This window comes from Gopherus evgoodei, chromosome 10 (assembly GCF_007399415.2).
Source record: "Gopherus evgoodei ecotype Sinaloan lineage chromosome 10, rGopEvg1_v1.p, whole genome shotgun sequence".
Taxonomy (NCBI): Eukaryota; Metazoa; Chordata; order Testudines; family Testudinidae; genus Gopherus; species Gopherus evgoodei.
In genome coordinates this window covers 36,228,528-36,249,458 of record NC_044331.1, presented here as the reverse complement: position 1 = coordinate 36,249,458, position 20,931 = coordinate 36,228,528, and the positions used below count along the sequence as shown (strand labels likewise).

The window sequence follows — 20,931 nt, the reverse complement described above, 5'->3', positions numbered from 1 at the left end:
GGCTGGAAGCAGATTTCCTAGGTACAAGCCTATGGGGTCTCTGAATGTCCCCTGAGGAAAGAATGAGTTTAAGTGCAGATTTTCTCCCCCTGCTTTTAATTTTGCAGAACATAGATTATTGAGCTCAAATAAGCAAGTCACAGACAATCCACTAGGTGCTAACTACATCCCTGAATATTCAATAATCCTGGGCTTACTATACAAATACCACCTTCAAATGGCTCTGGGATAGACTGCTACCGTGACAGAAAGCTTTCTTGGAAATAATGGGTTAGCTCTACTTACTAAGGAAACTTACACCTTTTTTGCTAATGAATGAAAGGCTTAACTTTCAAATTATGAAATACAAAATTATTTGAACAGCCTTAAACACACAAGGCGAAAACTCCTTAATAAATAGCTAATGCTTTGACCCTAACTTCTATATAATAAAAGTGAAAGTTACAAATCAGTGGTAAACTCTGCAATATCTTGTGTTGTTTCCTTCATCTTCCTACTATACTGCTGTCTCCAGACAGCCCTTTCCAGATTTCCTTCCTCCCCAGTTACTGCTCCTAGAAGCTGTGCCAGGGTGAATTTGCTTTCCCAGCTGCTTAGAAAAAGGCTGCATACATAGTAACAGTTTGGCTACTTAAACAGTCTGGTCATGTAAATGTACAAGTCAGCTGTGAAATGTTATTTGGCAAGTAACAGCTCAACCACTGCCCATATTTAACTTTGCACTGTTAAGAAGTTGGCATGGCTTGCAATGTGCTCTGAAGCATTGCTGACAAGGGTAATAGTCCAAGCTGAATCAGAACTGTAAGTTCTTTAAATGTAGTCAACATTCTATCGTGATTTCCAACCAACCAGTCTTAGCAACAGTCTCTGCCAGAGTAGAAGTAGTAACTTCAAGTTACAAATACTTTAGCTCCTAGCACAAATTGCTTCTAAACCTCACCCTGCTACACCAAGATCTAACAGAAGCCATGCCAGTCCCTAAATACACACAGGTGTACAGAGCTGCAGTGTGGGGATGTAGGCCACAGACAGAGTGCATCAAAATATTTGGAGAATGAGTATTCCTGGTGGACGGAGAGCGTGGCGGGTCTTGGCTTTTGGGTTTAAGGCCAGTGGCAGTGACAAAATGGCTGACACAACAAGCAGGGGGGGTCACTGAAGCAATCGCGTGAGGCAGGAGCTGAGGGAAGGCAAGATGAATGTGCAATACAAGCAGTTAGCTTTCTCCAATAATAGCTAGTGCTGTTGGCAAGAGCAGAGATAGTTACAGAGCATGTCTGAGGCATGACAAGGGATTTGGGGGAGAGGAGGAAGAGGCTAAAGTTGCACAGCCTACCATGAGCTCAACAGATGCTCATGAGAACAAATGGGAGGGTGAGGGGAGAGCCCACCAATGGTAGAAAAGCGTGTCAGTGGTAGCGTGAGCTAAGGACATGTGGCAGTTAGCAGCATAGGCCAAGTTGAGAGCCCAGCTCTGTGCATCGGCATCAGTGTGCTGCTAGAGCCCATAATAACATGGTGACACAGGATAGATGAGGCCCTGGTGTCAGGAGCCAGGGTGGAAACAGTCTCAAGGACTGGCAGAACTGAACCAAGAAGTGTTAGATGTCAAAGAGAAACTGGGCAAATGACAGCACCAAGGGAGGGGGAGGGGTGGGTAGAGGAAAAGGGGTGCAAGGGCTATAAGAAAGGAGCTGGGCAGTACACCGCACACCATGGGCCTCTTCTGAAGGCAAAGGGGGCTATGAAGGCCAGCTTGGAGAGTCATAATGAGTCATAACAGAACAATGGGCAAGGCAGGCACAGGCAAGATTGCTCCACCACCTGCTAATCTCCTACCTACAGCCCTCTCCCAAACCTGGGAATTTAGGTGGTGCGAATGGAGAACTAGATGCTGGCCAGATCCTGCACATGAACAGTCCTCTTACCAAAAAGTCCCATGAACTCGTTATTCATCAGGAAGGGGTCAGGCTGTTGGTATTAATTTCATTCAGTGGATCTCACCACTAGTCATGTAAGCTGGAGTGCAATTCAGTGCTGGTGTCTTAAAGGAATTATTGCCCACGGCCGGGACCCCACCACTGGGGCGGCTCTAGACATTTTGTTGCCCCAAGCATGGCAGCATGCCATGGGGGGGGGCCCTCTGCCAGTCACTGGTCCCACGGCTCTGGTGGACCTCCTGCAGGCATGCCGCCAAAGGCAACCTGCCTGCCGCCCTCCTGGCAACCAGCAGAGCGCCCCAAGCCCACGCTTGGCATGCTGGGGCCTGGAGCTGCCCCTGCCCACCATTATGCTGGTCTGCATCTAGGTTTTCTGCCAACAATGCCCATCTCAGTACTGGCTAGGCATGAGGGTGCTTAGATTAGCCATTTGTAAGAGCTGGCAGACTCCAAAGCAAGCCTCACGTTTTACTTCAATGGCTGTTTGTACTTTTCCATTCAGCTAGCACTGCTGGGAAGGGGATCTAGGGCTCTTTACTTCTTGGTGACCACTTCAAAGGAGTCATTACCCTCTGGTGGCTGGGTGACAGTGGCAGACCCCAGAGGAGCGGCAGCTATGGCATTGCTACAGGCACGCCTGGCGATAGCTGGCTCAGAAAACCGAACTACCCTGTCTCACCCCTGAGCTCTGCTTGCTCTAGAGTGCAGCCCTCACTTCAGTCCCATGTTGTCTATGATTCACACACATTTGGTGCCCCCTCCATTGTACAGCTGAAAATCATTACAGAAAGTTATTTACAGTAATGGGATAAATCCCACAGCATGTCATGTTTCCTGCATCGATGACTACTTTGGGTCCAACATCTGGGCACTGGCTGGGGGGGAGGCCTGTGGCTAAGTTGAAATCCATGCAAAAAAAATGTAGAAGGGGGTTGCTGGGGGTGGAGAAGGGAGGCAAGCCTTCTGCTTCATTTCCCCCATGCCCAGAGTGCTCAGCCAGATTGTGTACAGGATGGGAACAGAGTGCTACTGCATGAAGCCCTGCCAACAGGCTATTCCACAACCAACAATAAATTTCAACAACAGACATTCAATCAGCTCTGGAGCTAATTAGATTAAATATTTGCCAGACGCCAATTCCAAATGTCCCTGCACTGAAACCTAGGAAGCCAAAATCCATCATTTTATACTGATTGCTTAAAGCCCAAACGGAAACATGGTGGCAGAAGGGAAGGAGCCTTGCATCTCAACAGCCTTTGTGGCCCTTTAAGCTGCTGCTGCACCTGTGTGTCCCTGAGTGCATTGCTTTGTATTAAACTAGTGCCACCCTCTGGTGCACTGCAGTTTCTGTTTGACTTCAGGCCTAGGTGGCTTTCCAAAGAGTTCCAGCCCACAGCCGACTTCAGTCTACACAATCACTCAGTGCAGTATGCAGGGGAGAGGCACCAACAAACATTTCAGACCAGGAGCGTGCGGCAAAAGTTCAGCACAATTGAATTCTCCACCCACAGGCAATATCTTACAGGGGATTTCTAGTGCCTTAGCACCTAAAGTAACAGCCCCTGCTCTGACAGGGAGGCCTGATGTGCCAGGAAACTTGGGGCAGAGATTTTTGTTTCGTTACCAGCTCCACTCTGATTAGCACATGGACTTAGAGTGCATAATGTATGGCACGGGCCAGGTCGCTTCCTCCTCCAGCTCTTTTCCAATTTCACTTCATTTTAAAAAGATCCTATTTCTGCCTGCTCTCTGCTGCAGCAGTGGCTTCATGTGGGGAGGGAAAGGAGAACACTGGCAGCCTGGTGATACTGGATCTGGAGGCGGGTGAGACTAGGCCTGGGACTTGCGAAGAGGAGATTTGTACTGTCTCAGCAAGGAGATAGGAGAGAATGGGGGATCAGATGGTGTGGGGAGGAAAACCAGTGAGATTGGATGAGGAGCTTTTGGGGGAGGGGGAAGGAGAGGAGGAGGCTTTGCACTGGCTGGCCAAGGAGACTGGGACTAGGAAACAGAGGGGGAGAGGGGAGAACAGTGGCAACAGGGAGGGAGGAGAGATCTGACAAGGAGCTGGGGTATGCCTGGGACTGGCCCTGTAAAGAGTCTGGGATGAGAAGCCAAGCAGATGGTGGGGCAGAGACTGAGACCGGATGAGGAGCCTTGGGATGGAGGCACAGGTTGAGCTCCAGCTTGAGGAAAGTGGGGATGATATACAGAGTGGCTGAGGAACCAGGAGGAGGATCTGGGACTGGCACTGGCCAGGCAAGGAGACAAGGGGCTGGGGTGGGAGGGAAAACTGGCAGTGGCTGGACCAAGAGTTTGAAGGGTTGGGGGAGAGAATGAGCGTTGGGGGAGGAAAGGCCTAGAGGGGGAGACAAGGACTACATAAAAAAACGGGCTGAGAAGCATGGGATGGAGAACAGTGTGTGCTGGGACAAGTCAAAAGGCACCAGTCTGCAGGAAATGGGCAGGAGAGTGTGTCTCCACCAGAGCACATTTCCCACCAAATCCTGGGATGGAATCCAAGATTCCCACGTCTCACCCTTCATCTGCTCTCAGCACACAAACTATGGCAATGCCAGAGGTTGTATTAGTCACTGTTACGTGCTAGTCACTTTGTAGTACAATTCACACAAGGCCTGTGAATTGCATGCACAGATCTAATGCTCGAGTGTTATTCCCCAACCCTTCCCCCACACCCCAGCAGTGGGCCAGAGGCACTAGTTCAGTATGAGAGGCGAGAGGCCATATACCTTTGAAATGTCCACAAAAACCTCCCGCTAGACATTGTGAAGAGGCACATGAATGGAATATGGTGAGTGACAAAGTTACCTTTAGATCTTCTCTCCCATAAATCACTGTGCTGTTCCATGTGGTAGCTTGTGTCCCAGAGCAAAGAGGAAATCAGTCCTTCCTTCTTTTTAAAGGGTTTCCTTTCCCCCATCTCTCCATTTGGCGTAGTTCATTTTGTTAGAGGAACTAGCACTAAGCTGCCTGGGAAAGGGACAGGCACAGTCGCTTTCCCTTCACCAAGGAAGATGAGCTGCAACCAGCCACTTCCTGCAAACCACAGTCTTAGGCAGAGGCTGGAATTAATTGAGTCACAGGTGGACTGTTAGCAGCTATCAGGAAAGAAGTTGCCTGAGCAGTGACAAAGCTGGCTCAGGCTTTGGGAGTCCTGAAGGAAGAAGAGGCACAAGCTGTGGTAGAAGGTAACCTAACAGTGCCTGGGGCTGTACATTCTTAGCTGCAGCCTGAAGAGTTTTTGCTCTTTGTCATTTTATTTGAGTTCCCCTTCTTTAGAAGCTCTGTGTTGTGCATTTGCCTGGCTGAGGCCTGGTTATTAGCCACACTTCACTGCTGGATGCTAGCAGAGATGCCAGCCAAAAGCCCCAGGAAGCGAAGTGCATGCTGTGGCCTCCGGACAGGGTTACAGATGCGGGGCCCTTCTGCCTCTGTACAAAAAAATAATGAGCATTGGAGACAGGAGGAGGTAAATCTAGCCTAACGCACAGAGAAACTGCAGTGGTCTGTGTCCCCAGCAGCCGCCAGTTTGTCCCTTCTGCCTCGCTGGCTCCTGCACCTCTCTCGTCGTTCTGGCCCTTTCCTCACTGAACCTTGTGCTGAGCCCTAACATTGCCCCCATTCCCCAGTGCATTTGCCCTGAGCCCCTCCCCAAAATGTATCCTTTTCTTATTGGTGACACATACAGAACCTACCAACAATAAAGGCAGAGGAAAAGCTAACCTCTCTGGGACCAGGCACACCCCTGTCTGAGCTAAAACCGCCTGTTCTTTTTGTAACCACATCCTTTCCCCTTCCCCACCCTTCAACCTGTTTGTGTCACCCATATCTTGTCTTTCAGATGCTGTGCTCTTTGGGGCAAGGACTGTCATTTCCTGTATGTTTGTACAGCCCCTAGCACAATGAGGCACTAAATGATAGCAAGTTATTTTGGCTCATGTTTGGCTGAGCCTTCAGCTGTAAATGGTTCCTTCCACTTCCTTTGCAACCTTATGCTTGTAATTTTCACTAAGGTAGACATTCCAGAGTACTGGGATTGCCACATGTATCTGTGCTAGGGGACCAAGCAGCAGAGAAAGGAAGGACTCTCCTGGTTAAACACAACATAGAACAAAGAGTACAGGGAGCGCCATTGATGATTAGCACAGAACTGCCTGTATACAGCTCTAAAAAATTACTTGAACCCCATGTAGCTGGGTTGCCCCAGGCATACCCCTCTCCAATATTTTCCTTCCCAAACAAAATCAACCTCAGTTCTGGGTAGGTGGGAGAATTCAAAACATTGTCTCTGCAAAACAAATCTTTGGTAGGGCTGGCTGGCGAGATGTTCTTAGGGACTGCTCCAGTACCCCTGGTCATCCATGGGATTCAAATCAGGACCAAATTTGCACAGTGAGAGAGGAAGAGCTTGGTCTGGCCTCCCCTTGAACAGCCTCATACCTTCATGAGCCACATGACCAGAACATTACACAATGCTGCTTGCTGTTGGTACCACTAGCATTGATTCTGCACAGGTATCAGCAAGTCCAGCAAAAATAGGTTTAGGATGTGGATGGACAGATGTCACAGAGGCAGCTGAGGCCTTGCTTTTCCCAAGATCCTCTTCTGCATCTGCAATGCTGTTGATAACAATGTCAATTTGAACTTCAAACTGGCAGCCTCTGCTTAACCCCCCACCCGCCCGCACTGGAATATCAGGGATGTTTCCAACCATGCCTGAGGTGTCCTGGTAAGGCAGAATGGGGAATCTTGGGCGCTATTGCATTGGGTGTGGCTTTCACTATTAATCCTCAACTTTTATAAACATTAAATACATTCCAAAATTCTTAAGCTACGAAGTGCTGGTGTGCTTGTGCATTTGAGAAGCCAAACGGAGGTAAAGTAGAGGGTGTTCTGAGAACAACCCCCCTGCTTTACAAATCCTAGGGGTAATTTTAGCAACAAACTGGGTACTTGCCTTTATTACCTGCAGTCTGGGAGCTGCAACCAATTCATATAAGGAGGAGCTGACTTCGGAGAGCTTTCATGTGGGTTTGTTGCTGTGAGAAACAGCTCCCTTGGTACCTAGGCATTCCATGTGTCTGTTCCATGTAGTTTCTGACTTGCAAGGCAGTATGATCGCATTGTGGAGTGGCGGGGATGGTGGGGGGGGGGAAATCACAAAAATACATATATACTGCAACAACAGTAAGGACATGAATTCATTTGTCAGCCGCAAATTCTGCCTCCTTACTTGGTCCGTAGACGCTCTACAATGGATGTGCATTGCAGCGCATAATGTAGAACACATAAGATCATATTCTTTTCTCAGATGTGGCCAATATCAAATCACAACTGTGTGAATTAACCCCTGGACTGCTATACAGTGTGACTAGCACATCTCAGGAGCATGATCTCTAATACAGTTATGCCCCAATGACTAGAACTATTAACACTGTTCCTCTGGTTTGTAGATATTGTTACGTGTGATTGCTTTCCCTGGGTTGTCTTCTATTATTGGGTGGGGGAGGGGTCAGCATCCCTTATATATAATTACATGCAGGGAAAAGGCAGAAGAACTGTGAACTAACTTGACCCTGTTGGGTGGCCTGGGTGTGGGTATGGGTGTGTGTGTGTGGGGGAAGGTGGGGTGATGTCAGCAGAGAATGAGGCTCTCCTTGGCTGATCCCAGACAATGAACTCGTCTGTCTGTCAGCGAGTAACTTAAAAACAAAGGATCCAGGTCATGAGAACAAAATAATTTGACCAAAATGCTTAAAATAAAACAAAAAATCCTTTGTGTAACAGGCCAGGTAATATAGGCCCAAATGCAAGAATGAGGAAGCTGTTTTCAAGTAGCAGCAGCTTTTGGAGATGACGGAGGGCTTACCATTATCATTAGCTCTCAAGTCAAATGAATTGAGCTCTTTGGTTTTTTAATTCAATTTCTGTGGCTCATGAAGATCAACGAACAGCTTTTGTGGCCCAGCTAATTTTCTGAGGTGTTGGTTGGTGACGGGCAGATGGAGACCTGCGAGCTGATGCTGCCTGCCATATTGCCTTAGCAGTTAGGCTGCAAGAAGCAGGGGTTAGTTAGTTTCAAGTCATATTGGAACTTGAGTTTCCTTTATGATGTGCTTTATGACTCCCACAGCCCACTGCTCTTTAGTTTACACAACAGCCTCTGAGGGATCCTGATAATGGGCAGTGAGGAAAAAGGAGGAAATAACCCCAAATGATTTCATTCTGCCCCCATGGGCTGTGATACCGTAACATTTAAATTGAACAAGCTCTGCATGTTGTATGTAAGAATGGGCAGCCATTTTTAGCGCTACACGCTGAACAGAAGTTAACCTTAGTGGATATAGCCTTCTACCACCCCGAAGCTCAATTCGCTCATTAAATTATGATATTGGAAACTTAAACCTCATCTCTTCCAATTATACCCACATTAAATCAAGATCCGGTGACAGGTCAGCTGGCTTGTTAGTATAATTTCCTTTCCCCCCATGCTTTCTCCCAGCCTTTTCCCTCTGTGGCAGGACAGAAAAAGAGTACAGATTACTATTAGTATAGTCATTTCAGCATATCACACTTACCTTGCAAAGTACACACAGACCTTCGTAATCTTATTTCATGCAGTGGCTGCCAGTGTTTCCTCTAATTTTTCCCACTCATGTGCGGAATAAATTTTGATATGTGCACCCATATGGAGGTGATGTGTGACAAATCACCTCCATATTGGTGCACATAACAAAATGAATGCGGGGGGGGGGGGCAAAGGGTTCTGAGTGTGGGAGGAGGCTCAAGGCTAGGGCAGAGATTGGGATGCGGGTTGGGGTGAGGGCTCCGGCTGGTGGTGTGGTCTCTGGGGTGGGGCCAAGGATGAAGGGCTCAGGGCTGTGGCAGAGGGCTGGGGGTGCAGTGGGTGAGGGCCTCGGGATGGGCTGGGAATGAGGGGTTCAGGAGGTGGTAGGGGACTCAAGGGCTGGGGCAGAGCATTGAGATGGTGGGTGAGGGCTCCAGCTGGGGGGTGCAGGCAGGCTGCCCTGGGGCCAGAGAACTGCCCCCAGCCCTCTCCTCGCCGGCAGCATGGAGCTCTGGGGGAGGGGCCCCTCTCTCCCTGCCGGCAGCAGTGAGCAAGCTCCTGGAGCCAGGAGAGGCCCCCGGCAGACCTGCACACCCCAATTTGCTCCCTTCACCAGTCCCTGCCCACCCCCTACCTCTCTCCTCTCCAGGCCCCTGCTGCTGCGGCCCTTTATAGCCTGCTGTGAAACTGCGCAGCTTAGAAGGAATTTAGCACCGGCCATTTATCTATGAAAATGACAAATACCCACAGCGTGCATGGATTACAGAAGTATGTTTTATGCACATTTGATTGAGTTACCATACGTCTCAATTTGATAAAAACGAATTCTTCAGTCCTGATCCTGCAAACACTCATGTGCTTAATTTTACTGCTGTTAGTAACAAATCTCTAGTACTACTCTCAGTAGTAAAGTTAAGCTCATGCATAAGTGTTTGCCTTGGCTTTTTAAAAACTAGTTACACAGCTGTACAGTACCAAACGCCAGCCAGGAACGCTGCATGCCTGGAAGGAGTCTGACAACATCAGTGTTTGACTGGATACTTTTTAAAAGCTGGGTGTGTCATTGAAAGGCAAAATGCTCCCATGTAAAGCAAAAAATCCATTGCTGATCTGTGGAAAAAGAATGATCAATGCAAAATTCCCTCCAGTCCCCAGGGACTCCCAAGCTTCTCCCAAGCACAGAACTAATGATCCCCTTCAATCTATCAAATTCCACACAGTCATCCAATTTTTGTTTAAATATATTAGTACTTGACTTAACCACTTCACTTGGAAGCTCATTCCACCCACTCACCACAAGACTCAGCAAAATGCAAATGAATAAGCAGTTTGTGTCCAAATATATAAAAGAGGCATTTGTAGATTGATCCACAGTAGGGCAACGTTGAAGGGGAACTTTATGGAAACTCATGTCTCCTTTTTTAACATTCCCTAGGGAAGCAGGTACAAGTTTGGGGAATTAAATGGTGGAGAAATGTATCAATTTAGCAAATAGTTGGACAATATGTGGCTTTTCATTAAAACCAGACATCACATACTTCAATTAAAAACACAAAAAATTGCAGTTGACTACCTTGCAAGGAAAAGGAAAGCAGTTGTGCCTTTTCTGTTGGGGAGCTTTTTGACTGACCCCATTTATGGCCATTTTCAGAGGTACTTATCACCCAGCAGCTCCCATTCAGGTGCCTACAGAGCTGCTGTGCTCTTTTGAAAACCTGGTCCCAATTGTGAATGATGAGCACTCCTGAAAAACTGGCCTTTACTGCCCACTTAGTCTTGTGAGCAGAAACAGTTGCATTTTGTGAATTTGTTTTATAGACAGCCATCTAACAAAAGAATAAGGGGGCACTCACCGAACTTAGGATGCAGGAAATTAAAACTAGAACACTGATATCACTTATAATGCAACTCCATGATGCAAAATATTATGAATGCAAAAGTAAGTTTCATAAAACTTTCTATGACTAAAAACAGCAGCAGGGGAACATAGGCGGATCACTAGCTGAGGTCAGAAAGTCTCCTTTCTCTTCGTGGTACAGTGATACACAATTAGGTGCACTGTACAGGTTTTACGCCTTCCTTTGAATCACCCAGCACTGGCCACTGGTGGAAACAGGCTATTGGATTGATGTACCACTGGTCTGATCTGCTAATGGCAGGTCCTATGTTTTTATCCCAACCTACAGCTGAAATACTTGCAAGTGCTCTAGTCTAGCAAGTAAGATATTAACCAATCGTTTCCTTTGATAATGCCCAATTTTCACACATGAGCAAGTCTTCTAGGGCCTGACTGTCCCTGATAGTGAATGGGTAACTTCCACTGAAACCCTAGGACCTGCATATTTGTTTTTGCCAGGACAGGTGGGCCCCTAATACTTGTAAAGGTGGATTTAACCAATACACCTTCCCATACAACCAGCACAGTATCTAAAAGGGACAGAAAAGCACATGGATTTTCACTGGATCTGTTCTGTAAATTGTAAATAATTCAGCTATAAATAAATAGAAATAAACTCAATGCCCCATACTTTGAGCCGTACTGTGGTTGCTTTGGGTCGCACCACTGGCGCAAACAGGTCTTAAATTTGGCATGCAAATAATAATAAATAACAACAGCTGGCTATGGGAGGATGACTCCATGGCAGGGGAACTGCTAGTGGCATACAACTGGTGTACTGGTCCTTATGCCATCCCTATCCCTGTGGCCTTTAGGCGGTATGCAGCTGGGGAAAAGAGGTCTGGCCTCCATATTGGGCTCTTGAGGCTATTAGCAGGCAGCACAAGTTACAGCAAGCAGCCTTCTGGCTCTCCTAACTTATCCCTGGGCATGAGCTGAGCATGTAGCTGGCCATCTACCTTGGCATAAACTCCTGCGTCGTACTGAGCACTCCTCAGCCATAGCTGAGGATCTGGGCCAAAGGCGTCACACCTACCGCTAGGTACTACCAGGTTAGAGGAGAACTTTAGCGTTATCCTTCAAATTGTCTTAAGTAGCTGAACTGTCTTAAAAATTCTTGTGATTATAAAAAAAAAGTGTGTCCACTTTCAATAGTCACTGTACAGTCACGTGAGTTCAATGAACTACTTCATTAAACTCAGTCAAATGTAAATGAGATTAAAATATTTTCCAAAATGGAAGATTTAAAGTCACAGTAACAATCTCATGAATCTAGCCTACCTCTAAATCTATGAATAAAAACACTGCATGAACATCTATTTTCTTTGTTTTTTTTAATTAAAACTGAATTTGCAAAATATCCATTTTTCACTCGTGTTGACTTGGAAGTGAATACGATATTTTCTTTTCCAAAATATTGTCTTTGAAGAGCTCATGCTAAAATAAAAAGAGATCACACTTTCCCCCTTTAATCTGCATCATCCAAAGTGCTCCTTGAAAAAAGATTTTGGGAAGAACAAAAATAACTGCAGAATTTGTACAAAGGGGTTTACAGCTGTCGTCATGTACAAAGGGACAGTAAGAAATCGTAGAAGGAGAAGTTTACATCTGCATGTACCATACCCTGCTGAAGCTTGACCTGACAGAAGGCTATTCAGAGTTCCATAAAAATTGGTGTATTTTAAAAAAAAACTCACAAAACCAAGATTAAGAATATGTACATCTTTGAAGTCATTATTTTGTAATACAGAATATTTTCTCTTCATCCAGGGCTTGGCCTGAGGACCTCTGAAGCTAGAAATGTCATGGATTCATGTTGGCTTTCAGAACTCATGCATTTTATGAATATTCAATTCATTCAAACCACGCAAGGAGCAAGATATCCAGCCAGTAATTGTTCTGAGGGTGCCATTAAAGCTCTAGAATGTCTCATCTTTTCCTACCACTGTGGAGAACTATGAATCTGGGACCCTACTAATCTTCTGTTCTTTGGATTCCAAAGATTTGTACTTTTCATTGATCACCGAGGCAGTTTGCTGAAGGTGAATAACTGGCTTAATCTGGAGCACATCAAAGCTCTCTTGGTTCTTCTTGTTGTAAATGTTCACTCTATGTTCTAGCTCAGGACTGGCTTTGGCGGACCCTGCTGGACTAGGCAATTTAAGGTTGACTGGATCTAAGCCTTTTTGTGTCAAGCAAGAATCCTCTGACAATGATGATAACAGTTCCTGAACTACTGCATTGCTGACCCTATGCCTTGCAGAATCGATTTGATCATGTTTTGCATTCCCAGCCCTGTCTAAAGGGCCGTATTCAGAGGTTTCCTCCCGGGTAGTACTGCAGTCTGTGGAAGAACCAAAGGTTTGGCTGCTGTCACTCTGGGCTCTGGTTACAGAGCTGTCTGTAGATCTGGAGGCGCTTCCTGATGTGACACTAGCAGAAGTTCCATTACTTCCTATCTTCATGGGCACTTCCACTGTGAACAGGTCAGAAGATATGTTTGGGTGGTGCACGTCAATGGCTGTTGTGGTAATGACACAAATACCAGCTTCAGGAACTCCGCTGTCTGTAAGTAAAATAATAGAAATGTCAATTGAAAACGGCCTGCCTCTGAAATGTGTGACGACAGTCTCAACAGCATATTTTCACATAAAATTAGTTGGTAAGTGGATATAGTTTTTCATTCATAGAAATGTAATTATTTTATTTGGATTTTCCATAGTTCCTAGGAGCCCTGGTAATAAAACAGGACCCTATTGTGCTGGGTGATGTACAAACACAGAACAAAAAGAGACAGCCCCTGCCCCAAAGAGCTTGCAGTTTAAATTTGTGTATCCAAAAAATGCTATATTTGCAAATGTCCCATAATGGAATCTGTGGTCACACGGACACAAGAAGGTGTATACTGGGCTGATATACTCCTGATTATTTTAAACACATTTGGGAGTAAATTTTTTTTAAGTGGAACATAAAAATGCCACATAAGCAGTGGTATTTTTCTTAACCAAATTTGCAGAGAGTCAAGTGAATTGCTTTGACTATTTGCTTTATTGCATACCTTTTAAAATCCAAGCTACTGGGTATTCGTGTATGAAAGCCGTTCAGGGCAGTGCAAAATGATATCTTATGACCCTTTAGTGGCTACAATTCAGCTCAAAGTAAAGAAATCCATTTGAAGTATGATGCAGTGCTACTGCTCACAAGTCAATGTTGTCTGGCACTGGGTTTTCTTATCCTTCATTCATTCAGTTTAACCTTTCTAAAAGGTTCCCAGCAAGGGGTTTGTCTAAGTTAACTTCCAATTGATTTTCTATTCATTTATTTCCTCCCTAGGTTTCTTTTCCATGGCCATTTGAACTACTCTATTGACTGGATAACTTACTCTAGGAAAAATGCACACCTGGATCTTGAAACCATTATGGTTGATTTCAGTGGGAGCAAGACCAGGTCCCTTATCCTTTAGAGACTATCACCTTGATATAAATTTTAATGGAAAACACGACAGGTTTAGAGATTGGTTTAATTTCCCAGCTTGATCTACTTAATTGCTCAGTCTTGCTTGTTCTATCTCATTCAGAGCAATACAGCAGTTACACGTCTGATACTCTGAAATTCAGTTTAAATCTAAATCTTTAAAGAAAACTCACCACTGCTGGGCTCATTGTAATATTGACTGATGTAGTTGTTCATATCATCCTTGACCATGGCCTCTGGAAGAGTAAGAGGGAATGCTATTAGAAAGCCATTTATTTATTTTTTCTAATCCATGTGACTGAAATACCATACTATGCAACACTCTCCTGCATCATTTACCTTAGCCCCATTCATTGTGTCTTTGATGACACACATTGTGAGGTTATAAGCTGCTTTTAGATATGCAATGGTGTATTTGGAAGCAGTCTCACAACAAGCCTGATCTTGCAGCCCTGACTTGGGCACTAAAGGTAAATGGGAGTTTGGCCTGGATAAGGATTTTGGGTCCAGTTCCTCACTGAGCACTTTTAAAGTTTCTTTATATAGTAGCAAATGGAAGACTTCTGTGAAGGGGTTCTAGAAAAACAAAACACAAGTTTCCTGATCCAAATTCTAAAACTGTTATTCACCTAATTCAAGCCTTCTGATATGAAGAATGGCAACCCCTTCATTTAAAATGAGACAGATTGGGACATTTCTCTCAGCACAAAGTAGAATTAATGCCACTCTTTGCAATCAATGGTTATTGATTTAAAGTGACAATCATGTTCAGTTGGGAGCTTAACTCTCCAGGGATCCTAAGTTGTTTGGATGTTTAACTCTATAAGGTACAGTCCCTATTGTCTGTGTGCTGCTAATCATCTCCTTACTGAAAAGGCTTACATCCAAAGCCACTGTAATTACTCTGAAAGTGTAATCTATAAAACTGTGCTTTGCACTACACCTCTACCCCAATACAATGCAGTCCTTGGGAGCCAAAAAATCTTACTGCATTATAGGTGAAACTGCGTTATATTGGGTAGGGAAGGCTCCTTGTCCCCTGACCGCCCCCCAAGACCCTCTGCCCCTTACCCAGCCCCTTGGCCCTGGCCTGGCACCCTTAAGACGACGCTCAGAGCAGTGTCGGAGCCGTCTCTAGAGGGGTGCAGGGCCTGGGACAAATCAGCCTCTCCGCTAGTCTTCTCACCGTCACCCCAGTGCTCCCGACTGCTTGGCTGCTTCTTGCCTCCTCACCTCACCTACCCACCCGCCTGCCTGCCTGCATGCTAGTCTCCTCACCGTCTGTCTGCCACTCTCCTGCTTGCTGTCTTCCCGCCTGCCTGCCTCTTCACCGCCCTCCTGTCTGCTGCTCACCTCCCCATTCGCCTCCTCACCCCGCTTGCCCACCCACCTCCTGTCCGCCTCCCACCCGTAACATGCCGCTCAGAGCAGCATGTCAGAGCCAGACACACTGACATGCTGATCCGCTGGAGTACGCAGTCCCGCCCCCCAGAGCGCTGCTTTACCGCGTTATATCTGAATTTGTGTTATATCGGGTCGCGTTACATCGGGGTAGAGGTGTACTATAGATCTGCATTGAAGGATCTCAAAGTGCATTACAAACAGCAACAAGCACAGCAGCACAGCACCCTGGGGAATAGCTGCATATTATTATCCCCCGTTTACAGACTGGAGAAACCAAGACAAGTTTGCCCAAGGTCACACAGGCAGCAGCAGCGGTAGAACATATATCTCCTGGCTCCGAGTCTTGTGTTTTAGAGACAAAAATCATCCTTCCCTGTAAGATTAAACAAAAAATAAAACCTGTAGGTATTCTACCAAGTCAGATAAAATGAATGGGGGGAGGGATAGCTCAGTAGTTTGAGCATTGGCCAGCTAAACCCCACATTGTGAGTTCAATCCTTGAGGGGGGCATTTAGGGAATTGGGGTAAAAATCTGTCTGGAGATTGGCCTTGCTTTGAGCAGGGGGTTGGACTAAATGACCTCGTGAGGGCCCTTCCAACCCTGATATTCTATGAACGCCATTAACACAGATTTATTAAGGATACAAGGAAATATGCTAGGGCAGTGTTTCCTAAACCTGGGACACCACTTGTGTAGGGAAAGCCCCTGGTGGGCCAGGCCACTTTGTTTACCTGCCCCATACGCAGGTTTGGCTGATCGCGGCTCCCACTGGACACAGATCACTGCTCCAGGCCAATGGGAGCTGCTGGAAGCAGCGGCCAGTATGTCCCTCAGCCCACGCTGATTCCAGCAGCTCCCATTGGCCTGGAGCAGTGATCCGCATCCAGTGGGAGCCGCGATTGGCCAAACCTGCGTACGGGGCAGGTAAACAAACCGGCCTGGCCCGCCAGGGGCTTTCCCTACACAAGCGGCATCCCAAGTTTGGGAAACTCCTGTGCATTGATATATGGCTGAAAAAAGGAGTCAGTTAACAAAGCAAAATAAATCCAAGGAATTATGTATTATTAAGGGTGTTTCCTTCTTCTACAGTTTTGTCACATTACCGTTCAGAATGTCTAGACTATAGAGGCCTCATTCTTCTAGGGAGCAGCTCTGCTTACTTCAGTGGGGTTATACCATGGATGAACGATGTAGCTTTGGGGTCACCTATAATGCAGGTTAGGCACCTAAATTTTCATTTAGCCACCTAAATAAACCACCTTATTTTCACAGGAGCTAGTCACCTGCAGCTCCTGAAATGGTAAGCAAGCCATATACTTACTGTGACACTGAAATGTAGCCACTTTTGGGGCAGAGGGCAGCACTCAGCTGACAGAACAAAAACAGGGGAAGAGGGTACATTTTAACCATGGCAACTCCTTACACCTATAAAACATGCCAGGGGATTTTTAATGTCCACGCAGAGCGGATAAGACTTGACCCACACACTCATACAATCCGCTTTGAAAGGACAAACGTTTATATCAATTCTGCTGGCTTCTGAGCCTTTTATACCAAGGAATATAAATATTCTAAATCTGATGTCTGAAGTTACACTACTGAGCAATCTCCTTCTACCTGATTATTCTTTATGAAGGGGATGATTCGCTATGGTTTTGGAACAGCAGTGATACTCTTGTCTTGTGTTGCTTCTCTGTTAATCATGACTTCCCACTTATGAATCCATGCTGACCATTTCTTACCAATCTGCAGCTGTTCCCTTAATCTGTGAGTGATCAGTACTTCTAGAAGCTTCTCTAGCATTGGGGATTTGACTTGAAAGTCTCAGCTCTGGCTTAGGGGTATTAGTATTTAATTCAATCCCTTTCTCAGTATTCTGGGATGCTAACCAGGTGGTTCTGGGGATCTCTTTCTTTCGCTTGTAATTTTTTTTGTAAACCTGTTCTGCCGTCACACTTCATTTTGATGATTTTTCATCTCTCTCTCTGGAAGCTTCAGTCTGTTTCTGGCCTCTTTTCCCTCACTCTGATGTTCAGCTTGTTGGCTCTGATACAGAGTTAACTAATAGAAATGCTAACCTGTACCCAGTAAGTTCCTATAAACAGATCAGGGAATTTAGGTGGGGGAAAGAAACTACACTATGCCACACTGATTCACCTGATAAATCAAAAGAACATGAGACTGTTCCAGAATTTATCAAACCAATGGAAGTTACACCTCAAAACAGCACAATGCCTGAAATGCTTGGGATATCGAACAACAGTCCCAAATGGTAAGGGTCGTTGGGCTAGATCCTGAGCTGGAGTAAATTCACAGTGCTCCATTAAGCCAATGGAGTAATGCTGATTTACACTAGCTGAAGTTCTCGTCCCTTATTTCTGCAATGATAATTATTTTCAGAACGAATTAAGGGCCAATCATCAGGGGGTGCAAGTTCTCTGTTGACTTCGACTGAACTCTGATGACTGACACCAGCAGAGGATCTGGTCATCGTATGTAACAACACATATGAAATCTGCATCTGATTTTAGACTGAAAAATATGTAATGAGAGCACTAACAGAAAAACACCAGCTGTACTGCGGATTTTATAGTCACTAAAGAGGTTCTGTTTTCTGTACAGTAGCTGACTGTCAATTGATTTTTTTTCCCTCCAAGAATGAATTCTCTTATGGTAAAACAATGAGAATTTTACAGTAATTGCAAAATATACACATATTTTATCACAGTTTTGAGCAGAACTGAACGATTACCATTATGAACATAATGAGAGCATACAGTAAGAACTTCAAGCTTAAAAGCAATCTGATCTATCCAATTTGCGGTGTATCACATGCTTTAAAAGCATCCTCTCCTTTTAAGTGTTCTTTTTGATACCATGTTTCAGAAAATCATGCTGCTCATCCCTATGAGCCAGATTTCCCACATCCCCTTGGGTCTCTGTGGCTACAGTCCTGCCTTTTCACAGCACATTGTGGTTTGCAGGTGAAAGAAACAGATGTTTTCCATGGAACACTTTCTCCACACAACAAGACCCAAACCACTAAGCACTCTGTACCTGAAATAGCTGCACTCATAAGATGGCAATCTAACTTGACACTGAAAGGGAACATGGTTGTTTTCCTGGTTTCACTGGATCTTAAAAGCTTTTTTGGCCCCTGTTGATCTTTAAATGCCTGCAGTCAGAGGTGTGCTTTGTGCTAATGTCTGAGTTTAAAAAGAGGCCTCATAGTAGCTCAAGGCAATGCTACTGGATTAGGAGTACATTGCATTGCTTTTCAGCTATCAGCTCTTAAAATACACTTCATTTCAATCATTCATAATTTATACTATAAATGCCACAACCTTCAAAGCTAGTATATGTACACTTTATAGATCTAGCATGCATTTTTCAGGTGTATACATAACTTTCTGGGGCGAGCATCAGGGGGTGCAGATATTACAGCCTTGATCAATTTAAAGATCTCACTAGATTTTCTGTATGTTACAGAAATCTCTTGTGATCCTTGAACAACATATGACTCTAATTCAGAGATGACTTAAGAAATATTCTGGAAAGAGAAATGAAAAAGGCGACATAACCCAGCCTGAAATAAACAGTTGCTTGTCTGCTTTTGGTTCCATATGTCAAAACTCATATTGGACATCAGAACTCCTTCCAGATTTCATGTATGTTTCAATCTAAGAATTTGTATATCAATCAACATAACATTTATGATGCGTGAATGGATAGTTTTCAAACAAATCAACATAAAATTTGCCATATTGACTTGGATACCACTAGTCCAACTAATCCAGCATCTTGACTTGGGCAGCGGCCAATATCTGATATGCCAAAGGAAGCTTCCTATAATTCACTTAGCTAACTGTGCAGTGCTGTATGTGGAGGGAAACATTCTTTATCCAACACAGCAGATAAACAGTCTATACTGTGGAGTGTGAGATTGGCTTTATTATCTCCATTTACATTGCTAAAAATGTTGTCAGTGAGCATAAAATTACCCAGCCTTTTAGCTTGTGCAACCTTTGCAATAAAATACTATGGCAGAGCAACATGAGCATATGCATACTAGGCATGAAGCAAGCATTGAATGATTATATTGAAGCAAACTGGCAATTAACAAACTGGTTTTTAATCATATGGGAATCCCAAATGCTTTAGAAGCAATAGGTTACAATAAACTCAAGTTATGCCAAGTGTTATTATTCATTGTTAACTTCCATACCGTTGTACTCATGGATTTAAAAAAAAATTAAAAGTTGGAAACCTCTGAATGTTATGTGTGTATAAAAGAAGTTACCTTATGGAGTAATAATGGTTCTTCAAAGATGTGTCCCCCTATGGGTGCTCCACTGTAGGTGACTCCCGAACAGTACCCCCCTTGGAGGACTGGGACTTTGGGGATGGGTTAGTCACAGATGACAGAGCTAAAGATGGCATCTGAGGCAGAGTCCCTGCTGATTGCATAATGTTCTGCGAAGGTGTGAACTGATGCCCATGTCGCTGCTCTGCAGATCTCAGAGATGGGGACATCCTTGAGGAAGGCGACAGAGCAGGGGATGGATATAGTGGAATGTTTATGGACCGACTCTGGAGGGATAATGTTATGAATTTGGCAGCACTGTCTCATGCAAGTAGAGACCCACTTGGAGAGTCTTTGGGTTGATGTTGCTGAGCCCTTAGATCTTTCCGCCATAGAAAGAAATAGTCTAGGGGACTTCCTGAAGGCCTTTGCCCTATTGAGGTAGAATGCACAGGCTCTCCTGACATCAAGGATATGCAGTATGGCTTCCCTATTGTCTCAGTGAGGCCTGAGGGAGGACGTGGGAAGGTGAATAGACTGATTCATGTGAAACAAGGAGGTCACTTTAGGCATGAACCTTGGATGTGGCCTAAGTGTAAGCTTGTCAGAGAAGAATACTATGTATGGGTGATGCACCATCAGAGCTGCTATTTCCCCTATTCTAACTGAGGTAACTGCAACCAGAAAGACCGCTTTCATCGATCAGTGTGCTAGTGAACAGGTGGCGTAGGTTCGAAGGGGGGGCCTAGTCAGCTCTTTCAACACTAGGTTTAGATCCCATGAGGGGGTAGGAAGTCAAGGTTGAGGGAAAAGGTTTGTTATTCTCAACAAAACTTTTAGTGGTTGGGTGCAAGAGTACTGAGTACCCTTCTATGGTTTGGTGAAATGCTGTAATAGCTACTAGGTGGACCCTGAGAGAGCTCAGGGATAACCTCGATTTTTTAAGGGTCAGGGTATATTCCAGAACATGTGGAAGAGTTGCTGATACTGGAGAGATCTGGTGGGATGTGCACCAAACCTGAAACTTGGACCATTTCTGCAGGTGAACATTGTGAGCTGCATCAGGTAAGGGTACCAGGCCTGTCTTGGCCTCGTGGGAGCAATCAGAATTATATGAGCGCTGTCCCTCTTTATCTTCAGCAAGACTTTCAGCAGAAGAGGAAACAGAGAGAAGGAGTAAAAAACGTCTTTGTCCCATGGGAGGAGGAGGGCATCACCCAGAGAGTGCTGACCGACCCCTGCCCTGGAATAGTATCGTGGACACTTCTTGTTCTGGTAAGTGGTGAACAGATCTGTGGATGATGTTCCCCCCTGCATGAATAA

The 20,931-nt window shown here is 45.2% G+C and overlaps 1 protein-coding gene across 3 annotated transcripts in view; it reads right to left on the bottom strand.

The window, feature by feature from the left end:
- Positions 1 to 11,792: 11,792 nt before the first annotated feature.
- Positions 11,793 to 20,931, bottom strand: part of TMEM266 (transmembrane protein 266) — a 127,019-nt gene continuing 117,880 nt past the window's right edge. For all 3 annotated transcript variants that reach the window (XM_030577969.1, XM_030577970.1, XM_030577971.1), the window contains 2 exons: positions 14,074 to 14,136; positions 11,793 to 12,992 (listed from right to left, as the gene is read on the bottom strand). In XM_030577969.1, coding sequence (XP_030433829.1) covers positions 12,382 to 12,992; positions 14,074 to 14,136 — 674 coding nt within the window. In that variant the 3' untranslated portion in view covers positions 11,793 to 12,381. The remainder of the gene's footprint in view (positions 12,993 to 14,073; positions 14,137 to 20,931) is intronic.